The 25,599-nt window shown below is 35.2% G+C and overlaps 1 protein-coding gene across 1 annotated transcript in view; it reads left to right on the top strand.

Annotated features, from left to right (window-relative positions):
* si:dkey-12j5.1 overlaps window positions 1–21,571 on the top strand; it is a 152,982-nt gene extending 131,411 nt beyond the window's left edge. The window contains exon 11 of the mRNA XM_087287177.1: window positions 20,825–21,571. Coding sequence (XP_087143303.1) covers window positions 20,825–21,010 — 186 coding nt within the window. The 3' untranslated portion in view covers window positions 21,011–21,571. The remainder of the gene's footprint in view (window positions 1–20,824) is intronic.
* Window positions 21,572–25,599: the final 4,028 nt, after the last annotated feature.

Here is a 25,599-nt window from a genome sequence, read left to right as displayed (position 1 = left end):
TATTTTAATAAAAACAAGTTTAGATTTGTCCACCTGTCGGGTTTTGGAGACATATACGTCACCATATGGGGAATAGGACTTGTGTTTGGATGTAACTCAGTTTTTTGACTACACTATATTAATATTGTTTATTTTATTCGTTTGCTGGAAACTATAACTGAATTTAGAAACAGTTTTGAAACAAATCTTTGTGCTTAACAAACTAAATCAATATGTAGGGTAATGGATATCTTCAGTGGAGTGTGTAAAACACTAGTAAATAGTAAAAGGAAAGGAAAGAGGCCAAATGAAAATTGTTCTTTATCCTCGCACTGTAAATGGTCTGTTTAACTGTTTTCTCGCTAGTGAAGCGTTCAGTTTTTCTACTTACAAAGTCCGCCATGTAAATAGCAAATGTGCCATGACGTGATACAACTGACTCTTAAAGGTAATGGGAGATAAGATGAGATTTTTAAATGCACGTTATTATCAAATCACAACCATAACTCATTAAGAAAATAACCACATCCCTGTTAGACAATCCACCAAGGCGCAAAGCATATTTTTTCCGTCATTAAAATAGTATAAGTGGATTTGGACATATCCTTAATGCTTTTGCGTCATGCACTTTAGACTTTGTGCCTACAGTAGATTGTTAAAATAGGGCACCTTCTGTGCTTCCTTAAGAAACTAACATACAACTAATTGTGTTTTTGTAAGAGCGAGTCTTTTTCACATTCTAATCAAGCTAATTGTTTTGAGTCTGTTTCTTAATTCATTTTTATGATTATATTAGATCTGTTATCAAATGTTTTTGACCATCTGATAACTAAATATTTTGACTATAAATGTATGATTAAAAATGCACTCTTGTGCTCCATGAAAAAAAACATATTTTATTTATTGAAATTAAATGTCATGTTTACATGGTGCTACATAAAAAAAGAAAGAAGAAAAAGATGTAACTGCTGCTAAAAGGTTGACCAAACATACTGTATACAAACTGAGCATAGACACAAACTGCATAAATACTGTACATGAAACTGTGCAAAACAAATATTTGTAAATTAAATTATGCAAAAAAACAAAAAGAAAAGAAAGTTGTGCATTAAATTATAGTGCAGTGCACAAGTAAACATATTACACCTTTGTAGCACATAGTATTTGTACAAAGTGACTGTTGTTGGGATAAAATGTATATAAATTTAAAAATCAACATTTAGAGTTGTTTTTTGTTGAGGAAAATGTAAATCTGCAGCATGACTAGTTTTAAACAATTTATTGCTTTGTCTGTCTTGAAATGCCTCTAGGAAGATGCATGAAAACACAGTCACTTGAACACACACACACACAGAGACCTTGTTTATGGCCTTGAGGAACTATACTATTGAACAATTTGTGTGTCAATGTGAGCAAGAGCAATTCTTCATGCTCTTTTTCACATTCCAATCAAACAAATTACAGTATGTTTCAGGTCTGCTATTTGCTTCCAGCTAATCTCAATGAATATAACATCTCCGGGAAGAGACGCAAGTGCTTTTTTATTCATAAATGTAGTCCTGGTCAGTGTCTATATGCAGATTTTGATTGGTATTTGTGTTTATTTCTACACATATTTTCCTCAGGCCTGTGTTTATGTGTTGAGCAGCTGTTGATGTGTGGTTTCATTGAGTGCAGTAGATTTGTAACCCACAGCTGTCTCCAGTGCGACAGACAACCGGTGATGTGAATCGTGCGTTTGATTGCATGTTTTTGTTCGAAGCCGGCTATTAGATGCTCTCACAATGTTTGCAGGTTTTACAACAGGGGTCAAATATCTAGATAAAAATATTGGAGTAAGTGGCACGTTTGGCATCTCTCTGTGTTTTTAACAGCCGGTGTTATGGTGTGGCATGGAGGACAGAACCATAGGACAAACAATTAGACATTACTTAATTTAAAACATTCATTTTCACCTGCATTAAAAATATATAATAAATTGTTTTTTGTTGCTTGATATAAATTAAACCTTAACTGATATTTAACAACTGTGGTAACAGTAAGTATAAATCCAGTAAACATTTTCTTTAAGTCATTACTTAACACACATACAGCTGATCATTGTTATGCACTAGTTTCAATAAATACTATTTACCTTATCAAATGTTATTTGTTGAAATTAACACCAACTAAAATTAATACATTATTTAGAATTATTTTTCATGGTAACAAATGAGCTAGCTTATCTTACTTAAAGGTAATATAAAACCTATATTACTGTACACTACCTGACTAAAGTATTGTTGTCTATCCCGGTTGTAAGAGCAACAAATAATAACTTGGCTTCTAGTTGATCATTTGGAAAAGTGGCATATTTTTGAATCCATCTGTTGAACTGCATCCCAATCATCACAAAAGCTGAGGAAGGCCTATTGGAACCCTCATGGACCCACAATTCTCACAGAAATCAGTCAAGTTTGGTGAAGGAAAAATCATGGTTTGGGGTTATATGTCATCAACAGCCTGAGGTATCAAAAAACTTGTGCTGCCCATTACATTACAAACCACAGGAGAGGGCAAATTCTTCAGCAGGATAGCACTCCTTTTCAGACTTAAGCCTCCACATCAAAGTTACTGAAAGCGGAGAAGGTGAAGGTGCTCCAGGATTGGCCAGCCCAGTCACCAAAATGAACATTGTTGAACATGTCTGGGGTAAGATGAAGAAGGAGGCGTTGAAGATGATTGTTGAGCATATCTGGGGTAAGATGAATAAGGAGGCAATAAAGATGAATCCAAAGAATCTTTCCAGATAACCAATCCAGATGACTTTATTAATAAGTTAATTGAGTCATTGCAGAGATGTATGGATGCAGTCCTCCAAGTTCATAGGAGTCATACACAATATTATTTTTTTTTTTTCCCACTGCACCATGACTTTATATTCTTTATATTAGATTATTTTTGTTAAGTGACAAGACTTTTGTCTAGGCAAAGTCAGACCTTACTGTCCTAATGAAATAATTAAAAATCAAGGCATGATCATATTTTATTTTGGTAAAATAAGCGTAATCTAGAGGCCTTTGCTTTTCATATTAGCCACATCTGAAACCAAATGATCAACTACTGTACAACTGTGCAAGTCAAGTTATTGTTTGTTGTTCATAAAACTTGGATAGGCGACAAGACTTTTCTCAGGTAGTGTACATACTTTTTTGTGCTACTCTAGTACTGCAAAATAAATATTTAATTTGGTTTTAGTTGTTTGAAAATAAACAAAACAATGACATTAAAAACTACTAAAATTACACAAAAATAAAAAAGTGGTAAAAGTATTAAATTAAAAATGAAAATATTGAAGTTAAAACATATACAAACTGTTAATAAATGCTACACTGCTATCCAGAGTATTAGTAGGCTCACACGGAATCTGTGCGCATATTTACGCAGATTTTCAGACCATAATTGATTCTATTTATTTACTTGTGTAAAAGTGTGTAAATTTATATTAAGTCAGTTAGTTACAGTAAGATTAATTACAGTAAAATTAATTACAGTAATAATATTGACTAATATGAAAATATTCATTTGATTTATTTACAATACATTTTGTAAAGTTATATTCTCTGACTTTTAGTAGATCTATTATGAAAGACCTGTTTACCAAATAAAGTGGATTTAATTGCATTTGCATTGTAAACATTCAATAAAAGTTAAAAAAGGTATTACTTTTTATTTCATATATTAAGGTTTTAGTTATGATACTCTCAAAATAATTATGCATAAATCCGCTGATTTTTAACACAATTCTGCGAAGAAATAGCAAAAAATTGTCAGCAGATTCCATCTGGCCCTATTTATTAGTGGTAAATTGCTGACACTAAATAATATTTATGCTATAAGTCTAAAAAAAGACACAGTCTAATTATAACACATACACACTGAATGCAAAATGTAGTCCAACAGTGACTTCCATTAATTAAATCACTGTCATTGTGAATGTAGTTTTATTTACATCTTAGTGTACTTTTGTCAGCGTGTCGTCCTCCAACAGTCTGTACCTTTTCCATTCGCAAGGTTCAAGATCACTTTCAAGAACACTTCAATCCAATCAAGAGCTCTCCAATCCAATTGTCAGCTGTCTTTTATCTGTCAAGGTTTAGAAAGCAGTAGGAATTCAAAGTAAATATGTAACTGACTGAAGCATCATCAAACAGCCCAAAAAAAAAAAAAAAAAAAAAAACCCTACACAACTTTATTGTGACTGCTCTGTTTAGGGCACTGCAGTTGTAGACATTTATTTGCACAGTTTTAAAAGATCCAGTTTAAAAGCATTCTCTAATGTTTAAAATGCTACAGTTTTATGATCCTATTCTTTCTTTTATCCTGTTTTTTTAACTACGAGTGTAAACGCCACTATTGAAATAAAATAAAATTATCTTTAGTCGTATATAAAATCATAATAAAAAGGATGTTTGTGCTGCATTTTGGTATTTATCATGTAAGTTCTTAAAAAAACAAATTTTTTAAAAACTTTTTCATAGGCTGGGTATTATTTGAAATCTCCTTACTTTTAGGGAAGACAGATGCTTTATAAGTGTACTCTAGAGTTTGCTTGTGTTTGAGCTCCCAGTGGAGTAAGATCCGCAGGGCGTCTTTTTTCACTGCGTTGTTTATTTGTTCTTTTTTCGCTCAGGTCTGTAGTTTGATGTATTAAGGGCCGTCTCTCGAGATATACGAAGATGCTTTCACTTCTCTCTTAGAAAAATCATTTATTGTGGACAAGAGCACACACATGGGACTGGAGTCACTTATTCGTCTATAGGTTCACAATGAAATCTCAATCCTTTTTTTTTTGCTATCACTCTAACCCTTTTTCTGCACTGATATGTTCCACCTTTGATGAACAAAAGTGTTTGAAAGCTGACCTTTTTTCTTTGACTGGATGTATGATTAAAAAAGTGAAGAACCAGGGTAGCAAGCCACAGATATGCTAGTCATAAATTTATAACTGTAATATGTACAGTGTTCAGCATATATAAGTACACTCCTCACAAATCTCTCTTTTAAATTCATATTTTTATTAGAAAGCTATACAATATTAAATTTGTGCATATACATTAGATTAGTCAGTACTGAAGCCAAATCTGGACCTAATCTAACAAAATAACTTTTGATAACAATCCAAAATTAGTACTCCCAAATTTATGATATAGAAAAATATTAAATACAAATTTTTAAAAAGATTTAAAAATTCAAGATTATCATTATAAAAATCCAATTTTGTAGGTTGTAATTTTTTCTCGATATTCTGCTTAAATTTAATTGTATTATCTTTCAATTTGTAAATGGGTTTGGTGACTAAAATCTAAAATCTGTTTAATAAATCTGTTTTGTTTTAATGGACCTAAATGCATTGCCTATATTCACTGACTATTCACATTTTCAAAATATGGTGTTCTCAATTATGCTGAGCACTGTATCCTAGTCATATATTTATAGCTGTAATGTGATAGATACATTTGGAAATGCTGTTTATTACAAAATAATTTACATAATTACCTTTCGTTCTTTTAGTAAAATTTGTATTTCAGTAATAATTTCAACATATAGGCGATCAGATTCTCTGCATTCAAATATGCCTATTTTCATATTAAATTGTTGGCAAAAATTGTATGTGAGATTGTCAGTATGTGAGTATTTCAGAATTCATTATTCAGTAGCATTCATGAAATAGTAATCAATATGTATCTAGACGACCATCTGTTCTCACAGACACTGTGAAGACACAGGACACTTTACTGTAGGCGAAAATGCATGAGCATTGCATAATGTAACATTCATACTAATGCATAAATGTTTGTGTTTGTGCCTGCGTGCAAGCGTGCTAGGGCTGCACGATTAATCGAAAAAAGATCAAGATCTAGATTAGACCCTACATACGATCTTAATCCAGCATTTCTATGATTCAGATTCTATGATTGTTAAATTGAAAAAAAAAAAAAGGCAAGGCAAGTTTATTTATATAGCACATTTCATACACAGTGGCAATTCAAATTGCTTTACATAAACAGGAATAAAATAGACAAGTTTAGGAACATAAAATGCAGACAATAAAAATTATTAAAAACAGATAAAAACAAATTTAAATGAGTTAAAATAGGTTATAAAAGAATGAAAAAGAAAATTAAAAACATGATGCAATCTGAAAACAGTGCAATCTGTCGGACGTAGCACAGTGCTCATACAGTAAAGGCACAGCTAAACAGATGTGTTTTCAGTCTTGATTTGAATGTGCCTAATGTTGGAGCACATCTGATCATTTCTGGAAGCTGATTCCAGCAGCAAGGAGCATAGTGGCTGAAGGCAGATTCACCCTGCTTTGACTGAACCCTTGGAATTTCTAGTTTATATGATCCTAAAGATCTGAGTAATCTGTTAGGTTTGTATTCAGTAAGCATATCTGTAATGTATTGAGGTCCTAGGCCATTTAGTGATTTATAGACCAGTAATAATACTTTAAAATCTATTCTGAATGTAACTGGCAGCCAGTGTAGAGACCTGAGGACTGGTGTGATGTGCTCTGATTTCCTGCTTCTGGTCAGAATTCTGGCCGCAGCATTCTGGATGAGCTGTAACTGTCTTACTGTCTGTTTGGGAAGGCCAGTGAGGAGGCCGTTACAGTAAAACTTGAAAAGTAGATTTTTCACCATAGGTGCCCTTTAAATAATCATATCGTATTTTAGAGTTCTGGGGCCTCATGTACGAAGACTTGCGTGGAAATCTTACTAAAACATTGCGTATGCACAAAGCTGTAAATGTGCGTACGCAGAAAAAATTCAGATGTATGAAACACTGCGTACGCCGAATCTCAAGCATATTCTTTTGTACATCCGAATGAACGTGAAACTGAGCGCAACATGCACGAGCACAAAACCCCTCCCTGCCTCCTCCCCCGTATGAATATGCTAATGAATCTACTTTGGCAAAACCCAACGAAAAAGCAATGACAAAATCAAGCAAAAAGAGAAACTTTGAACAGAATGTGGATTGGAGGTGCTGCTTTCGGAGGTAGACCTGTAAGTTTGTTCTCTGGAATTAACAACAAAAGAAAAAAATAGAGTGGGAGAGTTTAGCTGATGCGGTTAACACAGTTGGGTCTGAAAAAAGAAATGGTGTGGTTTATAGGTGAAAAATGTTGCAGTACCCTTAACAATCTCAGTGGCGCAGCTCGTAAAACGCATGTCAACATAATTTGACACGTTCGAGCATGAACTCGGTTCGAATCCAGCGTCTTATGGACTCTTTCTTCTTTTTTCCCCCGCTACATATCAGATTTTGCCAAATATTTATCACGAATATATATATATAAAGACAAGTAGGAATCATTAATAAGTTTGTGCATCATATTTTATTTGCACATTTATTGAATGGAAATGTTTCTGATTCACGCATGCAAATTCATCTTCAGATAGTGTCTTTATAGCAATGTGCGTGCAGTAGATGGCTCAGATTACATTGGGAAAACAGGCGACCGCTGCAAATTGTGCTTTAATGTTTAGCTGGTTAACTGTATGGTATGGAAACCTTATATACCTGCTAGATGAACCTGTCTCATACAGCTGCCATTGCAAGGCTCAGACACTTTGTAGAGAGGAATTTAACACAACTGCCTCTAGGAGTCGCCAATGGAAATAAAACAGACACGCACAAAAAATGTGCGTACGCCAGCCATAAAGCTAACGTGGAGCTGCGCACATTCCCACGTTCAGTTCAATGTTAGTACATCCAAACGTGAGCGATTCTGAGCGTGGAACCTGCCGTACGCAAAGTTTTTGTGCGTACGCAGCGTTTATACATAAGGCCCCTGATTACTACAAGCGTTTGATTTTTGTTTTTTCTTTCAAGGCAAACACAGTGTTGTGCATAAGAATAAACCTGTGACAGTGTCAGTACAACTACTCTATACTATATAACATTAAATATAATGCAGGACGGAATCTGGAATTTGAGAACACTTTTGGTGCTTTTGAGTTAGGATAGAGGTTGGGTTATGGACAGGTTTGGTGGCATGGGTAGGTTAAGGTGTAAGGGATGGTCAACAGTGTATTTACAAATGTAATTACAAAAGTTAAGCATAAGTACACAGTAAATACATGTATTTACACAATAAGTACATTGTAACAAACTATTAATTCCTATGTAAGTACATATTAGTTAAGGCCACTTAATATAAAGTGAGAGCTTATTTTCACATCAATTTGTTGTTATATTTCAGGTGTTGTACTGTATTTTTGCCCAGAGTCCTATCAGAGGTACAATTTATTTTGTTGTGGACCCGTAAGTACTGCAGGAAACGTATAAAGGAGTGAGCGTGTCTGAACAGAGCAGATATAAATGGCTATCTGTCAGCAGGACAGTAAGGTCAGCGCTGGATCAGAAATGGGTCCAGTCCTGCAGTCCATCAGAGGAGAGAAGTACAGAACGAGAGGCAGAGATACGGCCAGGAGAGAGTGATTTAAGGATAGTGGGAGGAGTCCTTGATGGTAATCTGAATGATGAAAGAAGGCAGAGAAAGAGCGAAGGACAGGCGCAAACACAGTCACATTCATTACTTTCAACACAAACACTCTGACACCGGTGAACTACTGCAGTGTGTTTAGGGGTGGATGTTCAGATACTTACAGTTGTACTACAATACTCCACTTACAGATACTCCAGTTGTGTGACTTTGTGGCATGTTGGGGTTATTTATTCCCCACATAAAGTGCAGTATTTATAATATTTAACATTTATTTGTAACACTTTACTGTAATGATTATAAAGGTTTCATAACACATCTGTGTGTGTATACTGGCAAAACTCAAGAACTTCCAATACCTGTAAAGAGGTATTTTAATTGTTTACAATATAATAAACAGTACTGTGCAAAGTCTTAGGCAATCAAAGATTGTAGTTTAGTTTATTTATGGGATAATGACTATTTTCAAAACAAATAAATACAAGCTAGAGCTCTTTAATAAGAGAGGCACTGCCAGCAAAAAGTTGAAGACTCTTTTCCGCTGTATCTTCCTCCAGGAGCAACATTTCAGCAGTGTGGATGTTTGAGAGCTTATTAGAGGATGTAAAGATGAGGAGATTGAGTGTGTGACGGTTGAGCTGTGGGTTTGTGGAAGGTGTTATTGACACTGTGTGTTGTGTGTGTCTGTGTGTGTGTGTGTGTGTGTGTAACTCTTATCAGAAGCAGAGATCAGGTCTCAGTAATTACAGGGTGGAACTCCAGATGGTGGCTGTTGCTGAGGAAACACATTAGATGGAGCGCCGTCCTCCTTTAGATTCATTAAATAAACAACTCAGATCTGTGAATTTAAATCACAGGCGCGGTGGCAGAAGTGTTTCTCCATTCATTTATTTATTCACACAGGGGGTGGGCGCAGTGCTGCTGGGTCAGTCTGTGGATGCGCTGCTTTTTCTGTCCCTGCAGAGAATCATCGCTGTGAAACTGCTCTCCAGAGGAATATGTGTTATGTTTGGAGATATATATTTACACTAAATATTGCACATATTTAATATGTAGTATTAAGGCATTTTAATTATTTAGCTTTCAGAAGAGAGAGGTTTACGGAGACTGCGTGTCGGCTCACTTAATGAATTTTTGTCATAAAGATATTTTTAAAATGCAATAAGTCAAATCTCTTGATTGAGGTCGGCTTATTAAATTCTTTAATTTTTCTCAACAGACCTACATTTTTTTCTCCCTCTGTGTTTATTTGCACTCTGTAAATTAGGCACTTAATTAACCTGATTTATTCAGTCATCTTGGGCCTCATGTATCAACGCTGGGTACGCACAAAAACTTTGCGTACGCCAGGTTTCACGCTCACGTTTGGATTTACTAATGATGAAATTAACTTGTGTGTGTGTGTTGGTCCATGCCAACTTGTGTTAACCACATCAGCTAAATTCTCCCACTCTATTTTTTTTTCTTTTGTTATTAATTCAGGAGGACAAACTTGCAAAAAACACCGCTTTTCTCTGGTCTACCTCCAATAGGAACACCTCCAATTCACATTATGTGAAGTTTCTCTTCTTGCTTGCTTTTGCCATTGCCTTTTCGTTTGGTTTTGCCAATTTGTCAATACCAAATTTATTAGGGGAGGAGGCAAGGAGGGGTTTTGCGCTCGTGCACATGCGTTCAGTTTCACGTTAATGTGGATGTACAAAGAGAATATGCGTGGGATTCTGGGTATGCAGCGTTTCATACATCTGAATTTTTTACTGCATACTCACATTTACAGCTTTGTCCATACGTAATGTTTTAGTATTAATTCAACGCAGGTCTTCGTACATAAGGCCCCTGTTCTTTAAATGCTTCTAAAATAATTGTAAAACAATTAACGTACAGCCATTTATGTTACTTGAAATCAAATGAACATTATCTGCAATAAAATGTATAAGTTATTTTTATTTTAACAGGTTGGCAAGGACTTGATCAGTTAACCAAGATTTTGTTGGTTCGCTTAATCTTGAGATTAAAAAATGAACAAGATTTTTTAAAATGTTTTTTTACCACAAAAAAGGCAAACTAATTTTTTTGCGAAAAACATCATTATTTTAGGCCACAAATATTAAAAAATGTCCCAGCAAAATCCTAAAAGGCTTATTATTGGTTAAAACAATTATTTTACTGTATGTTGTTTATATATGTATTTTTATATGCTTAACTATAAAATAATCAAGTTTAATATTTCTGTTTCCGTACTGTAAACAAACAAACAAACAAACAAGCAAACGTTTAACCAATCCCATCAGCTTGTAAGACAGGGCTATCATATTATTATCTCCACTAACTTTCTATGACATTAGATATTTAGAAAATAGTTCCAAGAGGACATACAGGAAAAATTAGCACATTTTAACTGTATACCAGAACTAAACTTTTAAATGTTTTGTTTTTAAAAGAGAGGTGGAATTAGAGTGGGAACTGTAATTATTGGATATTCCCAAACTAAGTTTGGCGAACATTTACAGTAAGTGTGTATGTGCTTTCTGAATTGTATTATCAGGTTTTGCAGTGTTAATCCAATCACAGAAATTGGATTGGTGTTAGCCAATCACAGAAATATCTGTTGATTTCTCAAGCGCAATGGCCAGGCAGTGTTGTCTAAGTCAAAAATTTGTTATAATGCTAGAGTTCTTCACACAGAATTGATTAGATTTTGTTAGACTAGATTTGTTTATTAAAACAATTTTCTGAGTTTGTGATGTACTAAGATGAGAACAGGTTCAGTGTTTATATAGTGAGCTCTCCTTACATACTTTTTTAGCCATACTATTCTTAGAAAGAATGAATAAATTCACTCGCTGGTTTATTTTCAAAATTGCAATGATTGACAGCAGTTTCCTATAATCTAAAATTGGCACTTGCTGTTGTGTAGCACTTACTGTAGAGTTTTTTTTTTCCTGCTGATTGAATGAAAATGTAGCAGTTAGAGCTGGTGTGGCTGAGTGAAAAACCAATTAAGATATTCATGGTTATGTGCATACTTAATCAGGTAAAGGTTTAGAGTTACTTTCAAGCCTATTCTGAAGATCTGCAGAAATGTTTTCAAAGGTTAAAAAAAGTATACAAATGTTAATTTTTTTTTTTTATTTTGATGTGTGACACTTTCATATGTAGCATTAAATCAGACACAGATCTGGGGCCTCATGTATCAACGCTGCGTACGCACAAAAACTTTGCGTACGCCAGGTTTCACGCTCAGAATCGCTCACGTTTGGATTTACTAACAATGAACTGAACGTGGGAATTTGCGCAGGTTCACGGCAGCTTTCTGGCAGGCGTACGCACATTTTTTGTGCGTGTCTGTTTTATTTCCATTGGCGACTCCTAGAGGCAGTTGTGTTAAATTCCTCTCTACAAAGTGTCTGAGCCTTGCAATGGCAGCTGTATGAGACGGGTTCAGCAGGTATATAAGATTTCCATACCATACAGTTAACCAGCTAAACATTAAAGCACAATTTGCAGCAGTCGCCTGTTTTCCCAATGTAATCTGAGCGATCTACTGCACGCACATTGCTATAAAGACACTATCTGAAGATGAATTTGCATGCGTGAATCAGAAACATTTCCATTCAATAAATGTGCAAAAAAAAAAAATTATGATGCTTATTGATATGAACTTATTGATGATTCCTACTTGTCTTTCTTGTGATAAATAGTGGGCAAAATCTGATATGTAGCGGGGAAAAAGAAGAAGAAAGAGTTCATCAGACGCTGGATTCGAGCCGAGTTTATGCTCGAACGTGTCAATTCATGATCACATGCGTCTTATGAAGTGCGCCACTGAGACTGCTAAGGAACTTGCAGCAGTTTCCAGATATAAACCACACTGTTTTTTTTAAATGCACTCAGTGCGATGTTCAGACCCAACTGTGTTAACCGTATCAGCTAAATTCTCCCACTCTATTTTTTTCTTTTGTTGTTAATTCCGGAGAACAAACTTGCAAATAACACCGCTTTTCTCCGGTCTACCTCCGAAAGCAGCACCTCCACTTCACATTCTGTTCAAAGTTTCTCTTTTTGCTTGCTTTTGCCGTTGCTTTTTCGTTGGGTTTTGCCATTAGCATAGTCATTAGCATATTCATACGGGGGAGGAGGCAGGGAGGGGTTTTGTGCTCGTGCATGTTGCGCTCAGTTTCACGTTCATTCAGATGTACAAAAGAATATGCGTGAGATTCGGCGTACGCAGTGTTTCATACATCTGAATTTTTTTCTGCGTACGCACATTTACAGCTTTGTGCGTACGCAATGTTTTAGTAAGATTTCCACGCAAGTCTTCGTACATGAGGCCCCTGATGTTTTGCAATGTGAGAGCAGTGTGAATGGTCATGTAGGATGTCATATGACTTGTACATAATTTTTGAGAGACATGCATCATCATTCTGTGCTGTAGACATCATATACCCCTCAGCAGCATAGTAGAATGGCATGCAGGGCAATTACTTTACCACAGAAAGTTGGTTGTTCATTTAAAAAAAAAAAATGAAGGCAAAACTGGTGCTTGTTAACCATCTGCTTAAAGAGTGGTTGATTGGTACGGGTTGATTGCGAAGCTGAAGAGTGTCGTGGGGTGTTGCGGATAGGAAATCCGTGGACAAAGGAGGGGACACTTTCATTTTAAGGGGTAACTTTCTCTTCGAGAGAAAAAAGGGCAGGTGCTCATGCACCCAAACAACCCTTCTGCTTGTGCCTGTTGTTTATTATGAAGTAAAATGAAATAACTCCTATTATGAATAATAGGTTAATAAACCTACTCCGCCTTCACAGTTCAGTCTGCGGCTGCTCATTAACCTTTGATAAGTTCACTACACTGGTGGTCAGAAAGACATACACCACGGTTGTCATAAATCACAAATGATCAGTGTTTTCAATAACAAGACACTTATTTTAGGTTTTAAATGACGAAATACACATTAGTAGTAGCAGAACAATCATTTACAGTTCATGAATTACACCACGGTTGTCTTTGAAAAGGGTAATAATCATATAAGCATGATCTGACAATTTGCTTGCTTCATACACGTTGTGTGCATAATTAGACATTTTGTGCTGTCCTTTGTTGTACTTTTGCGCATGCGGGTCTGTAAATCGGATATTGGCCACATTTATAACAACAATGTAACAACCATGCAAAAAAAATCCGATCTGAGAAAAAAAAAAAAATCTGATTTGAGCACTAAGCCTTGTGTGAAGTGTGAACGTAGCCTCAGGAAAATTCATATAATTAAATTCCCTACAATAAAATACTCTTTAATGTCATTATATTAAGAATAATTTGTTGAGATTTCTTCTCTTTTAAGCCCCACGACCCAAGCACTCACACATTTAGTTACTTTTAAATGTGAAAAAGAGCCTCAATGAATAAACCATAGACTGTAAAACAGTAATAATGGTAATAAATCCACCACAATTACATTTAAAATTACTTTGTAGTGAAAATATTTTGAACTAGTCACAAACTACTTCTTGTATATTTATGGATGGTTGGTAGGTAGGTAGGTGGGTGGGTGGATGGATGGATGGACTGATGGATGGATGGATGGATGGATGGATGGTTGGTTGGTAAGTAGATAAGTTGATGGATGGATGGATGAATGGATGTATAGTTGGTTGGTTGGTTGGTACAGGTAGGTAGATAAGTTGATGGATGGATGGATGGATGGATGGATGGATGGATGGATGGATGGATGGATGGATGGATGGATGGATGGATGGATGGATAGATAGATAGATGGATTATTGAATCAAAAATTTTGTTTTCAAAATTGTCCTTGGACAAGAATGGGAGTTGTTCTATTATTTTAGGACAGCTTTGGTGAAAGCTTGTGATCCACTTAAAATGTTGACTACTATGTACTATAAATTTTGACGGATAGATATTCTCTTCCAAATTCAAAAACACACACAATCACACATTTTACTCGCCTTTTAATGTGACTAATGAGAGCCTAATGAGCAAACACACCTAAGTGACATTCAAAAAATAATTAATTTGCACTTAAAATTTTTTGGATAATTGCTTACAAATGACCTATTCTGTTTTCTGATTAGTAAAGTGTGTTTTTCTAGTTCTCCAAACCAAGCATGTTACATTTGCCTCAATTTTTGTACACATCGTACTTTTGTTATGAATAGGTCCATTAATTGAAGTGCTGAACTTGGATTTTAATGCAGTGGTCACTGCTACCATCCAATCCATACCTTTCCACTCCAGTTATGCAGCAGGCAGTCCATAACAATCACTCAGAAGACTTTTAAATGTTCCGGTCATGTGTGTTTAATGTCTAAGCATGGCTTTATCATCACAATTAACCTTGATGTCTGACAGGCCTAACGGTACAGTACACACATCAACGCTGTGTTCAAATGCCCTCTTGGGTCTAACTAAACCTGTGTGGCCAATAGTTGTACTGTTTTGCAGTGTGTGTGTGTGAGTGAAGGTCAGATCTGTAGAGCAGGTAGGAGTTTGAGACTCTCCTGAGGTCTTATGATCGGTCCATAAATGAGATCCCATGAGGGCCAGATGCCCCGTCGCCACTCGCTGTTGCCTAGCGACTGCAAGGGGGCAACCGGCTGCCCACTGATAGAGTGTGTGTGTGTGTGCGCATGATGACCTGGTTAGTCTGTGAGTGTGAAGGACTCTGTGGTTTCATTCCTGAGGGAGTTAAATAAGGTTCTGTGGTGCTAAAACTCATTAAATAAAAAGAAGGAGGAAAGAACAGCAGAGGAGAGCTTGATAAGTTGCGGGGTCACTTTCTCCAGCTCTGTAAACGACTGCTCTTTCTTGTATTCATAGGAAATGTGCTTTCTTAATTAAAGTCTGGTTGTTAGAGTAGACAGTGGATGTGATTAGAGGTCTATACCACAAACACACTGCTAATGCCTCTATAAGGATTGACCTTTAAAAAAAATAGAGTTCATTACTCATTCTCAGATGACGCTTTCTAAAGGTTGATTGAAGTTTGTATGGCTTTCGAGGGGTATAAGTTTGAGCCGTTGCAAGTCTGTCTGACATCTGTGCTGGTTTTAGTTTCAGTTTTTATGTAAAATCATTATACATTTTTTTATAAATTGGCGTTTTAATTTTTGAACACTCAGTAATTTATCATTTTAATTTAGTATTTATATGTAGAAATTTTTGTTTGTTTATAGTTAAATTTACCATTAGTTTATTAATACTAATAATAACATGGTCACCTTTTTTATTGTAATTTACTTTTATTATTATTGTTATTATCTGACATCTATGTTTACTTTTAAATGCAGTATAAACTCCAAGGAAACACACTGCATTAACAGCTAGAGAGTGAAAACAGAATGAAGATGTCAATTTTTTCTTATTTTTTCTTATTTAGTACTGCCCTTTGGAATTACTAGAAAAGACTTGCCTGTTTCCTGGAAGTCAAATTCAATTTACTTTGATCTTCAAATTCTAGAGATTTTCACTCCCCCAGTGATCTATTTCAGACAGTTCTTTTAACTTTGAATTAAAGTCTAATAATAACTGTTAATGCATTGCAGAGCATACTTTCTAGGGGATGTGTGGGATTTTAATGCATCATCACTATTTGTAGTGAATTCAGTCTTTATAGCTGAGCACACTTTGTTTATGCTTCTTTCACATATACTTTACTGGGTATATTTGTGCCACACTTGAGTGAAAAATCTACAATTAATACATTTGTTTGATTATTTAGATCATTAATCATCAATTATTTAAAATAGTTGCACTATTTTTCCTCGAAGCTGCAAGTTAATATCTCAGTTTTTTTTTATCTAAATAGCAAGAAATAATCAAATAAAGTCTCTATACATTCGCTCTTACTTGGAGGAAAAATAGCTGCAAAAGAAAAAAGTCTGAATTAGGGAAAATGCACTCTCCAGCCACTTTATTAGGTACACCTGTCCAACTTCATGTTAACGCAAATTTATAAACAGCCAATCACATGGCAGCAACTTAATGCATTTAGACATGGTCAAGACGAACTGCTGCAGTTTAAACGGATCATCAGAATGTCAAAGAAAGATGATTTAAGTGACTTTGAACATGGCATTGTTGTTGATTTTTCAGAAACTGCTGATATACTGGGATCTTCACGCACAGCAATCTCAAGGGTTTACAGAGAATGGTCTGAAAAAAAGGGAAAAAAACAACATGGTTCAGGCTGCTGGTGGTGGTATAATAGTGTGGGGAAAATTTTCTTGGCACACTTTGTGCCCGTTAGTACTAATTGAGCATCGTTTCAATGCCACACCCTACCCGAGTATAGTTGATCATGTACAATGAGTTCACTGTACTTAAATGGCCTCCTCAGTCACCAGTTCTCAATCCAATAGAGCACCTTTGGGATATGATGGAAAGGGAGATGTACATCATGGATGTGCAGCCGACAATTCTGTTGCAACTGCGTAATACTATCATGTCAGTATGGAACAGAATCTCTGAGAAATATTTCCAGTACCTTTTTGAATCTATGCCACTAAGCATTAAGGCAGTTCTGAAGGCAAGATGGGGTCCAACCTGGTACTAATAAGGTTTACCTAATAAAGTGGCCGGTGAGTGTACAGTCAGATTTATGGGAAAGCCTAGTTCACAATTGTGAGACATCAAGTTGTGATTTTGAGAGAGAAAAAAATTGAATTCTGACAAGTTAACAGAATTGTGAGAAGCTCATTTTTGTTGTAGAATAAAAATAACAAAAGTGTCATTTAGATGCTTTATTCTTGCAATAGAACGATCTAACTTCTTTCACTAAATTGTGAATTATATACGGAATAAAATCTGACTTTCAAGAAGTCATAACTGAAAAGTCTTACAACTTTGAGATATAAAGTCTTATAAGTCAAAAGTAAGAAACATAAATTATGTATTGTAAGATATAAATTCATAAAAGTTGATTTCATCACAGATTAAAGAAATACATCTTATTAATATGTTAGTAAAATATTTTTAATAGTAACAGTTTGTATCTGAGAAATAAAGTCTGAACTGTAAAAAAAATTCTGTAAGAATTTGAGAGTTATACTGTAAGAACCCTGGTTTGGAAAAAGTGTGAGAAAAAAAAAATCTCAAATGTTACATATAAGCTCAGAAATATGAGGAGAAACAAGTCAGAATTATGAGCGAACATTTTACAACCACCTTTATGTTTTCGTCCCATGGCTGAAACAGGCGTGCGCAGATTCCCCTTCTGAAAGAGGATGAAATCCTCACCAGGGCTTTTATAAAAACCAAAGGCGGAACGTGTGGTGCGATATATTGTTTTGCCTTCACTTGGAGAATTGCTTTTTTATCATGTTCTTCAGGGGTATATTTTACTGCGATAAGAGCAGAGACAGTGGGGGGATTGAATTCTCCTCTTTTCCTGGCAAACACTCAGTCACTTGCTGAACACTTTCCCTCTGATGCACAACTCGCTTCTTTTGGGCTTGGAAATGGAGACACTCATTTGTGAAGTTTGCCAGCTGACTTCACCGGCACTGGACCTTCTCGAAGAAAGAAAAACAGAAGGCAAAAGAAAGAAACAGAGAGAGACTGCTTGAAATACTTTATGCAGAACAAAGATAAGAAAGAAAGATATAGGAGTGATGCAGAGGAGAGGTTTTATTTAGTCTTTTTTTTTTTAATTATCCACGGTTTTCAGTGGCTCACATGCGTTTTGTACACTAGATGCGATAGGGATCTCAATCCTAGTGTGTTATTTGTGCTTCAGTTTTCAGCATTTCTCTTTTACATTTTCTTGCAATTCAAGAGATATTTTTCATTTATTCTTTCTTTTCGGCTTAGTCCCTTTATTAATATGGGGTTGCCACAGCGGAATGAACCGCCAACTTATCCAGCATATGTTTTTTTATGCAGGGGATGCCCTTCCAGCTGCAACCCATCTCTGGGAAACATCCATACACAATTTTTCACACACATACACTACAGACAATTTAGCTTACCCAAATTACTGCTACCACTCAGAGGAAACCCACGTAAACATGGGGAGAACATGCAAACTCCACACAGAAACGCCAACTGACCCAGCCGAGGCTCGAACCAGCGACTTTCTTGCTGTGAGGCAGACGTGCTACCCACTGTGCCACTGCGCAAATAACATCAGATGATGGTTTTTAAAACACAGTGTAAAGTAAACTGTTGAGGAAGTTGTTTTTAAAAGTGGAAGCCGTCATTAACAATAATCAATAACAAAAGACAAAGGCTGCATCCAAATTTGCATATTTCCATACTATTTACGCAGCACAGGTGTCAAACTCAGTTCCTGGAGAGCCACAGATCTCTTTAGCTTTAACCCTAATTAAACACACTTGATTAAACTAATTGAGTTTTTGTTCGAAACCTACAGGTACAGTAAAGGGCCATTTACACCAGAACAAAGACTATAGAATACTCAAGACGTGTCACTTGTATAGTTTTGAATGGAGAAAAGTGTAACGGTCAATATGGGCAATGAAGCCCCGCCTTATAGTACTGGAGCCAATCATTGATTACTAAAAACCAGGGGTGGCCAATCCTGTTCCTGGAGAGCTACCTTCCTGCAGATTTCAGTTGCTACCCATATCAAACACACCTGAACCAATTAATTAGGACCTGAACACCATGTGATAATTACAGGCAGGTGTGTTTAATATGGGTTGCAACTGAAATCTGCAGGAAGGTAGCTCTACAGGAACAGGATTGGCCACCCCTGGTATAGACTATAGAGTTCTGGGGGTGCTATATAGTTTCTGGGGGAGGGGCTCAAACCACACTTAAATTTCTGCAGATTTTGTGTGATTTAAACGTTTAGAAATGAAACTAAAGTGACAGTTGTTGTTTAATTTTATTGCTGGTTTTTAATATGAAGTTTAATTGTAAGCTTGGCAAGTAATTTAGGAGAATTTGATGTTTCCCCATTTAAACAGAATGCCCGAGCATTTTACGTAAGAGGCGTTTCACTACAGCACTACAGCAGCTGCACACGTCATCATATGTCATCGTGAGCTCTTAAGTCATTTGAGATTGATGATTACGACAGCTTTAGTTATTCCAGTCAATAATATCTGGATGCAACCTTTATGATGGAAGCTGACATTGCTCACTATGGAGTGAGTGACGTCACTGTGATGGGTAGGGTTAGGGGTGGGGTTAGGTGAGCGCATTAAAAAGCATTGGATGCAGCTCAGATTGCACTTCACCAGGTCTGCATCCAGACCCCTCTTACTCCAGTTGCATTATGTTTTGGTATTTAACTTCAGGAAATCACTGAAGGCATATATCATGTTATCATAACGATCTAATGTGGAAATAAGATTGTAACTGTACTGTGCATCTACACCGTGGCCATATTCATCTATAAACATACAAAAACAACATTAACATTATACTAGACACTGTAATTCCCAGTCGCTAGACTTTTCTGACAGGATATTCGAATTAAGTGTCAGATGTGAAAGTATGTTGTGGTACTACAGAAGTTATTATGGATTATAGATATCGAAATTTTGCATTTCTTTTTTTTTTCTTTAAAGCATGACTGTAAAACATGAACGTCATTATGAATGTATTAAAATAAATGCTTGTTTGTTGTAAAAAGCCATGCTGCCGTTGTGGATAGTGTATTAAGGAATTTTTTGTACCCCTTGGTTTTGAGTGTGGCCCTGAAAAGTCAGGGCTATCCCCTTAGCCCTGCGCCTTTAAGCTAAAGAGAACTGGGACAAGGGCAAAGGGGTAGAGTTGGGATAGGGCCTTATACTTGCTCATACTTTTAATTATGCCAGCTTTATACTTGTTTATACTTTTAATTATGCCATATGGCCTGACTAAACCAGTAGTAAAACACACTGAGCTCTGCTTGAGGTTAATGTTGTAATTTTAGTTCATTTTAAGATATGTTATCAAAGTTACAACCCAAAACAATCACCGGTTGACATCACCTGTTTCAAATCACATTATTATTTAACCAATTTACCTGGTTACTAGACCTAAACTGCTCTTGTCACAACTTTTTTGGAATGTGTTGCAGGTCCGAATGACAGGAAAGGATGTGTATTTACAAAAGAAATGAAGTTGGCCAGACAAAACATGACATATTTTGTGTTCATGTTGTCTGCAATAAAATACAAGTCAACGTCAATTTTCACAATGCTCTTTCTTTTTATTTGTGTTTTCCATACTGTCCCATTTTTATCTGCTTTGGGGTTGTATAAATTCCAGTATCATGAGAACACTAATGCTGAAGTCGAAGCTGAGGCTCTCTCTGATCAAACACTGCCATCCTTCCTCTAATAATCATACGATCTGTCTTTTTTTCTGTAATGTAGCTGTATGTGAAGCTGCGATGTGAAGACGAACCCATGCTTGAACATACGGAGCAGTTGTTGGCAGAACTGCAAGATGAAGAACACAACGATGATGAAGATGAAGCTGGACCTTCTATTGAAGGCATTGATGATGATTTCATTGAGAGCAGTGATGATGAAGACGATGAAGACGCCATGGATCACTAACTGGACTCTTTCCACTCATGTTTATTTGAGTAGTCTTCTTGGATTCGTCCAGTCAGAATATTAAAGTGAAAGCAGATGGCTGCATCTTCACACTGTTTGCTAGTTTTTTCAACACTTTTTTTTCTCTCTCCCTCAATTACTTTCCTTCTCAATCTCCATTCATTTCAAGTTTGATCTGAATTTCTAAAGCTGGGATGTATTTTCTGGGTGCCTTGTTTTTTTTGTTTTTTGCATGCTGAGACTGCGAACCATCAGGACGTCTGTCACACTGATCTGGACATCGATCAAGTGTGTTTCATAACAACTCACTTCAGTTATTTTTGCAGTTTTATAAGCCCTGCAAAGCACTGAAAATGTCAACTTGAAAAGAAATAAAGTCATTTCTAATTACAAAAAACAACATGATGTTAAATGTATGTGTGTGTGCGTAAGCGCATATTTACAAATGTTTTATTGCATATATTTTGATGTATGTTTTATGGAATCCAAAATGTCTTGAGGGACTGAATAAACATCAAAATGTGCACATTAAAATAAATTACACATTTATATTTCTTAGAAGTGATAATGATGATGATATGAAAACATTGATGTCTTATTGCCGCTACTTGTGCTTTTTGAAGACTTTTCCTCTCTTAATGTTCCTAAATGTTTAATGTCCTTCGTCTAACGATACACACACACACACACACACACACACACACACACACACTGTAAGGATCATTTTGAAAATGGATATTTGAAAACAGTGATTGTTTATCCTGATGCAGAACCCAGACATGTGGTATAATAATGTCACCATCACAATACATTATTAGACTGAGCCTTAATGTTTGTTTGGCTTGTGTTATATACTCCCTCTGTCTTTGTTTTCACATTCAGTTTTATGAGCTATCACAATTTCTCCATCATACTTTCCAAGACGCTCCAGGAAACCTCTTGAGTTCAAATGAGACATTTGGTTTCATTTTGTGAATCCTAAGCAAATCTCATAATCCGATCACAAGAGGCCTGCCAGTTCACAAGTCTAATGAAGATTCACAAAATTTAATTAAGCTTGTGGACTTTTTGAGATTGAGAGCTTGGATGGAATTCAGTAAGAATTTGACTAAACCATTTTGTTAACAACAAAGTTTACATTACCTTTGACGTATGCCTGGGGGGAAAAAACTTACCTATTTTATTCATGCAGTAAACTACCAATATAATGGATCTACAGTATAAGACATTTCTTCTGCATAGCAAGGTTACAAATATTTGATCAATATAAAAACAATAATATTCTGAAATTAGAATTTTATAATGTAAAAATGAGGGTAAATTTTCAGCAGTGGTGCGTAACACAATCACTCCCAGTAGCCACACTGGTTAAAATGTAAAAACATAAATACGGATTAAAATTGGCTGAACACTTCTTAGTGACAAGTGTTATATAGTGTTTTATTTTTTCAAAGTAACAAAACTAAGGAAGAAACCAATTTGTAGAAAGAATGATTCTGATATTCTGAGACCGTTGTGGAGAAATTAAACTAATAAGCACAATAAACTCACACAACAAGAATATTTCAGTTTTTATATTCGTTACTTGCCGTGCAATATAGCCTACAATGTAAAATAAATGAATTAACAATAATAATCTGTAAAAAAAAAAAAAATCAGTGAAAAGAAACTGATAACTTTACTTTCCAGAATTTACTTTCCGGGACTCCAACCAGCGACTTTCTTGCTAACACTGCTAACCACTGAGCCATCGTACCTTCCCCAGATTTTGACATTAAGAAATAAATACAAAAAATAAATAAATTCAAAACTTCATATAGTATTAACAGATGTAATACTTAAGCCTAATATGCTTAACTGCATAATAAAAAAAACAGTAATGTCATGCAGGGGATTCTGGGAAACTCAATTGATGTTTTTTTCAGTGTTAAACTTACTCTTAACCAGGTAACAGATTTTTACTGTTGCATTTTTTCTTTTTTTTAACCAGTAAAATCCCCTTTTTAAAGTTTAGTTAAGCAACAAATGAGCTTAAACAAGCCAATTGACCTACATTTTAGACAGTGTTGTACATGTTGATTGTTTTACCTCTGTTTCATTAATTCTCTGCCGGTAGATATTCGTCAGGTGAACTTTATTTTTAATTTTAGATTCCAAGTGAAAACTTTTCTGTTCGGGATTACTTTTAATGATTTTCTGCTTTAATATGTTTATCATTCTTCTGTCTTGTGTTTTATTGTGTGAGGTGTCCTTTAGTGCTTTGAAAGGGTTCTATAAATAAAAGGTTTTATTAAAATTGTTTCAAACAAAGTAAGAAACAAACTGGTAAAGCCTCTTTTGCGACAATACTAAATTCAAAACTTTTGTGAATCTTGTTTTTGAATCAGTGTTGTTTTGAACAAGTACGTATCAAACTGATAAAGTGATGTAATTTTAGTAAACAAGTATTTGTTGTCACAACTTTTTTTTTAAATATTACAAGTGTAAGAGTTTGAACATTTTCTTGTTGTTTTCTTTAGCTGAGCCATTCAGAGAACAAAACAAGAACTGAAAAATGAAAAGATTAGTGATCATTAAAGATCAGAGTAGAGAAGTCTGTCATCCCAACATGAAGCAAATATTTTTAAATAGTTTTCAAAAAGTCCTTATTAAGATTTGTTTAAAAACAGTTTGAAAAAGAAAAAAAAAAGGCAAATGTGAATTAGGTCATACCTCTCAACCCTTCCATTTTTCCCGGGATTCTCCCGTATTTTATCATTCTATCGTGCTATCATCTCGTAAAAGGTATTTTCCCCATATATATATTTTTATATATTTCTATGAAGGGTGGCAATAAACATTAAAGAGTCGATCCTCCATATACGCAACCCATACCCCCAAACCACCAGAGGACACCTCTTGCTCTCTAATGTGAATCTGTTCTGCTCTTTATTTTAGAAACAAATATAAGAATGGCAGGATTCCCTTCTTTTCCCTTACAGGCGCCATTTCCCCTCCTATGCAATCCTCAAAATGCCCGTTGATGTAGCGGTGTGTGACTGTTGACGCTGTTTTCTAAACAGATTCTGAAGCGAAGAAAAAGTGGACACTCTGGGTTTTTGGTGTGTGTTTGAACAGACATATAGTATACTCATAATAATAATAATAATAATAATAATAATAACAACATCTAAACACATCGATCTTAGTGGGTTTTCTTTTAAACACAACAAATTTTGTCTTAAATAAGCAGTTAGTAAAGCAATCGAATGCTTTCATTATAGATGTGTGCATTTTTAAGTGACACCTGTTATTTAATATAATCAAACGAAAAATCTAAATGAGAGATTCATTTGCTGCTCCTTAATAAGAATGTTTAAATTATACAGTGATTAAAAGTGTAATGAGTTTGGTAACTTGATTTAATTTCTTGATAATAGCTATTAATTTTAACAGGCTAAACTTTTTCTGTTATTTTCTGATATTTTTCTAAAGTTATTTAAAGTGAAACAGTTTAAGATGAACAGTTTGGTAATTTGGGTCCCTCATTTTCACATCCCAATGTTGGCATGTATGAATTAGGTTTATTCCCATTAAGTTTTTAGAGCAGACGACTCTAGTATTGTTAACCAAGTGACCAACAGTAAACAAAGCAAGCATAAAGAGGACAGCTGATTAGTCACGTGATTGTGATGTTTGCAACATCAGAGTTTCTTTGATAAATATCCTATTCACGTTACCTTTTTAGTCCAAAATCACCATCTCATGTTAGCGTAAAACATTTGCAAATTAAGGGATTTTTATTTAAAATGAGTTTTATTTAAATATTAGTTGTGATACTTCAAAATGTGAATTAAGACTGGTTGAAGGAAACCCAGCAGCAGATGTGGTGTTTCTTTGAATGGGAATGCAGCGTCACGTGAGTCTGATTTATTGAACCATTAAGATTCCATGGATTTGCTTTATGCTTGAATATATCAGCCATGTGAGTGAATGAATAACTCTCTCATTTAGGAAGTCATATTAAAATGTATCATTACATTTTTCCAGCATTTCATATTTATGTATTTAAATAATTATTTACGGCGTTAAGCTCATAAACAGACTTAAACTTGACCAGTTTATTTTTTATTTATTTTATTTTTTTGCAATGTAAATGCATTCATACTGAACTTCCTTAGAAATCTACAGCTGCTTTAATGAGGTGTCTACTGTATATCAACTGATATGACAATGTAATGATGTTATCAATCAAATTTATTTTAAACTTTAATATAAAACACGTTTCTAGGCACATGAAATGGCCAGTAAAATTAAGTGACTCGTGAAAACAATTATCCACTGTGGCTATGAACAAAAAAGTTGAAGTCAAGCCCTGAGAAAGATCATTATGTTTTTGAACACCTCAGTTAACACGTAACCTTAAAGTATATCTGACACAGAGCATGTCGGTGTATTATTAATACATTGGAAACACTGCCAAGAATGGAAATGACAGAAAGCAGAGCATGACTGTACGAATGGAAACAGTTATGCTAAAGCCTGTCGAGGTTCAGATATCAGTTGTGTACCAATAATTCAACGACATGTATAATTATTCCTTAAAGATG

Source organism: Danio rerio, chromosome 16 (assembly GCF_052040795.2).
Source record: "Danio rerio strain M-AB ecotype USA chromosome 16, GRCz13ab, whole genome shotgun sequence".
Lineage (NCBI taxonomy): Eukaryota > Metazoa > Chordata > Actinopteri > Cypriniformes > Danionidae > Danio > Danio rerio.
Note: the sequence above shows the minus strand (reverse complement) of the source record. Positions and strands in the feature narration are given on the sequence as shown.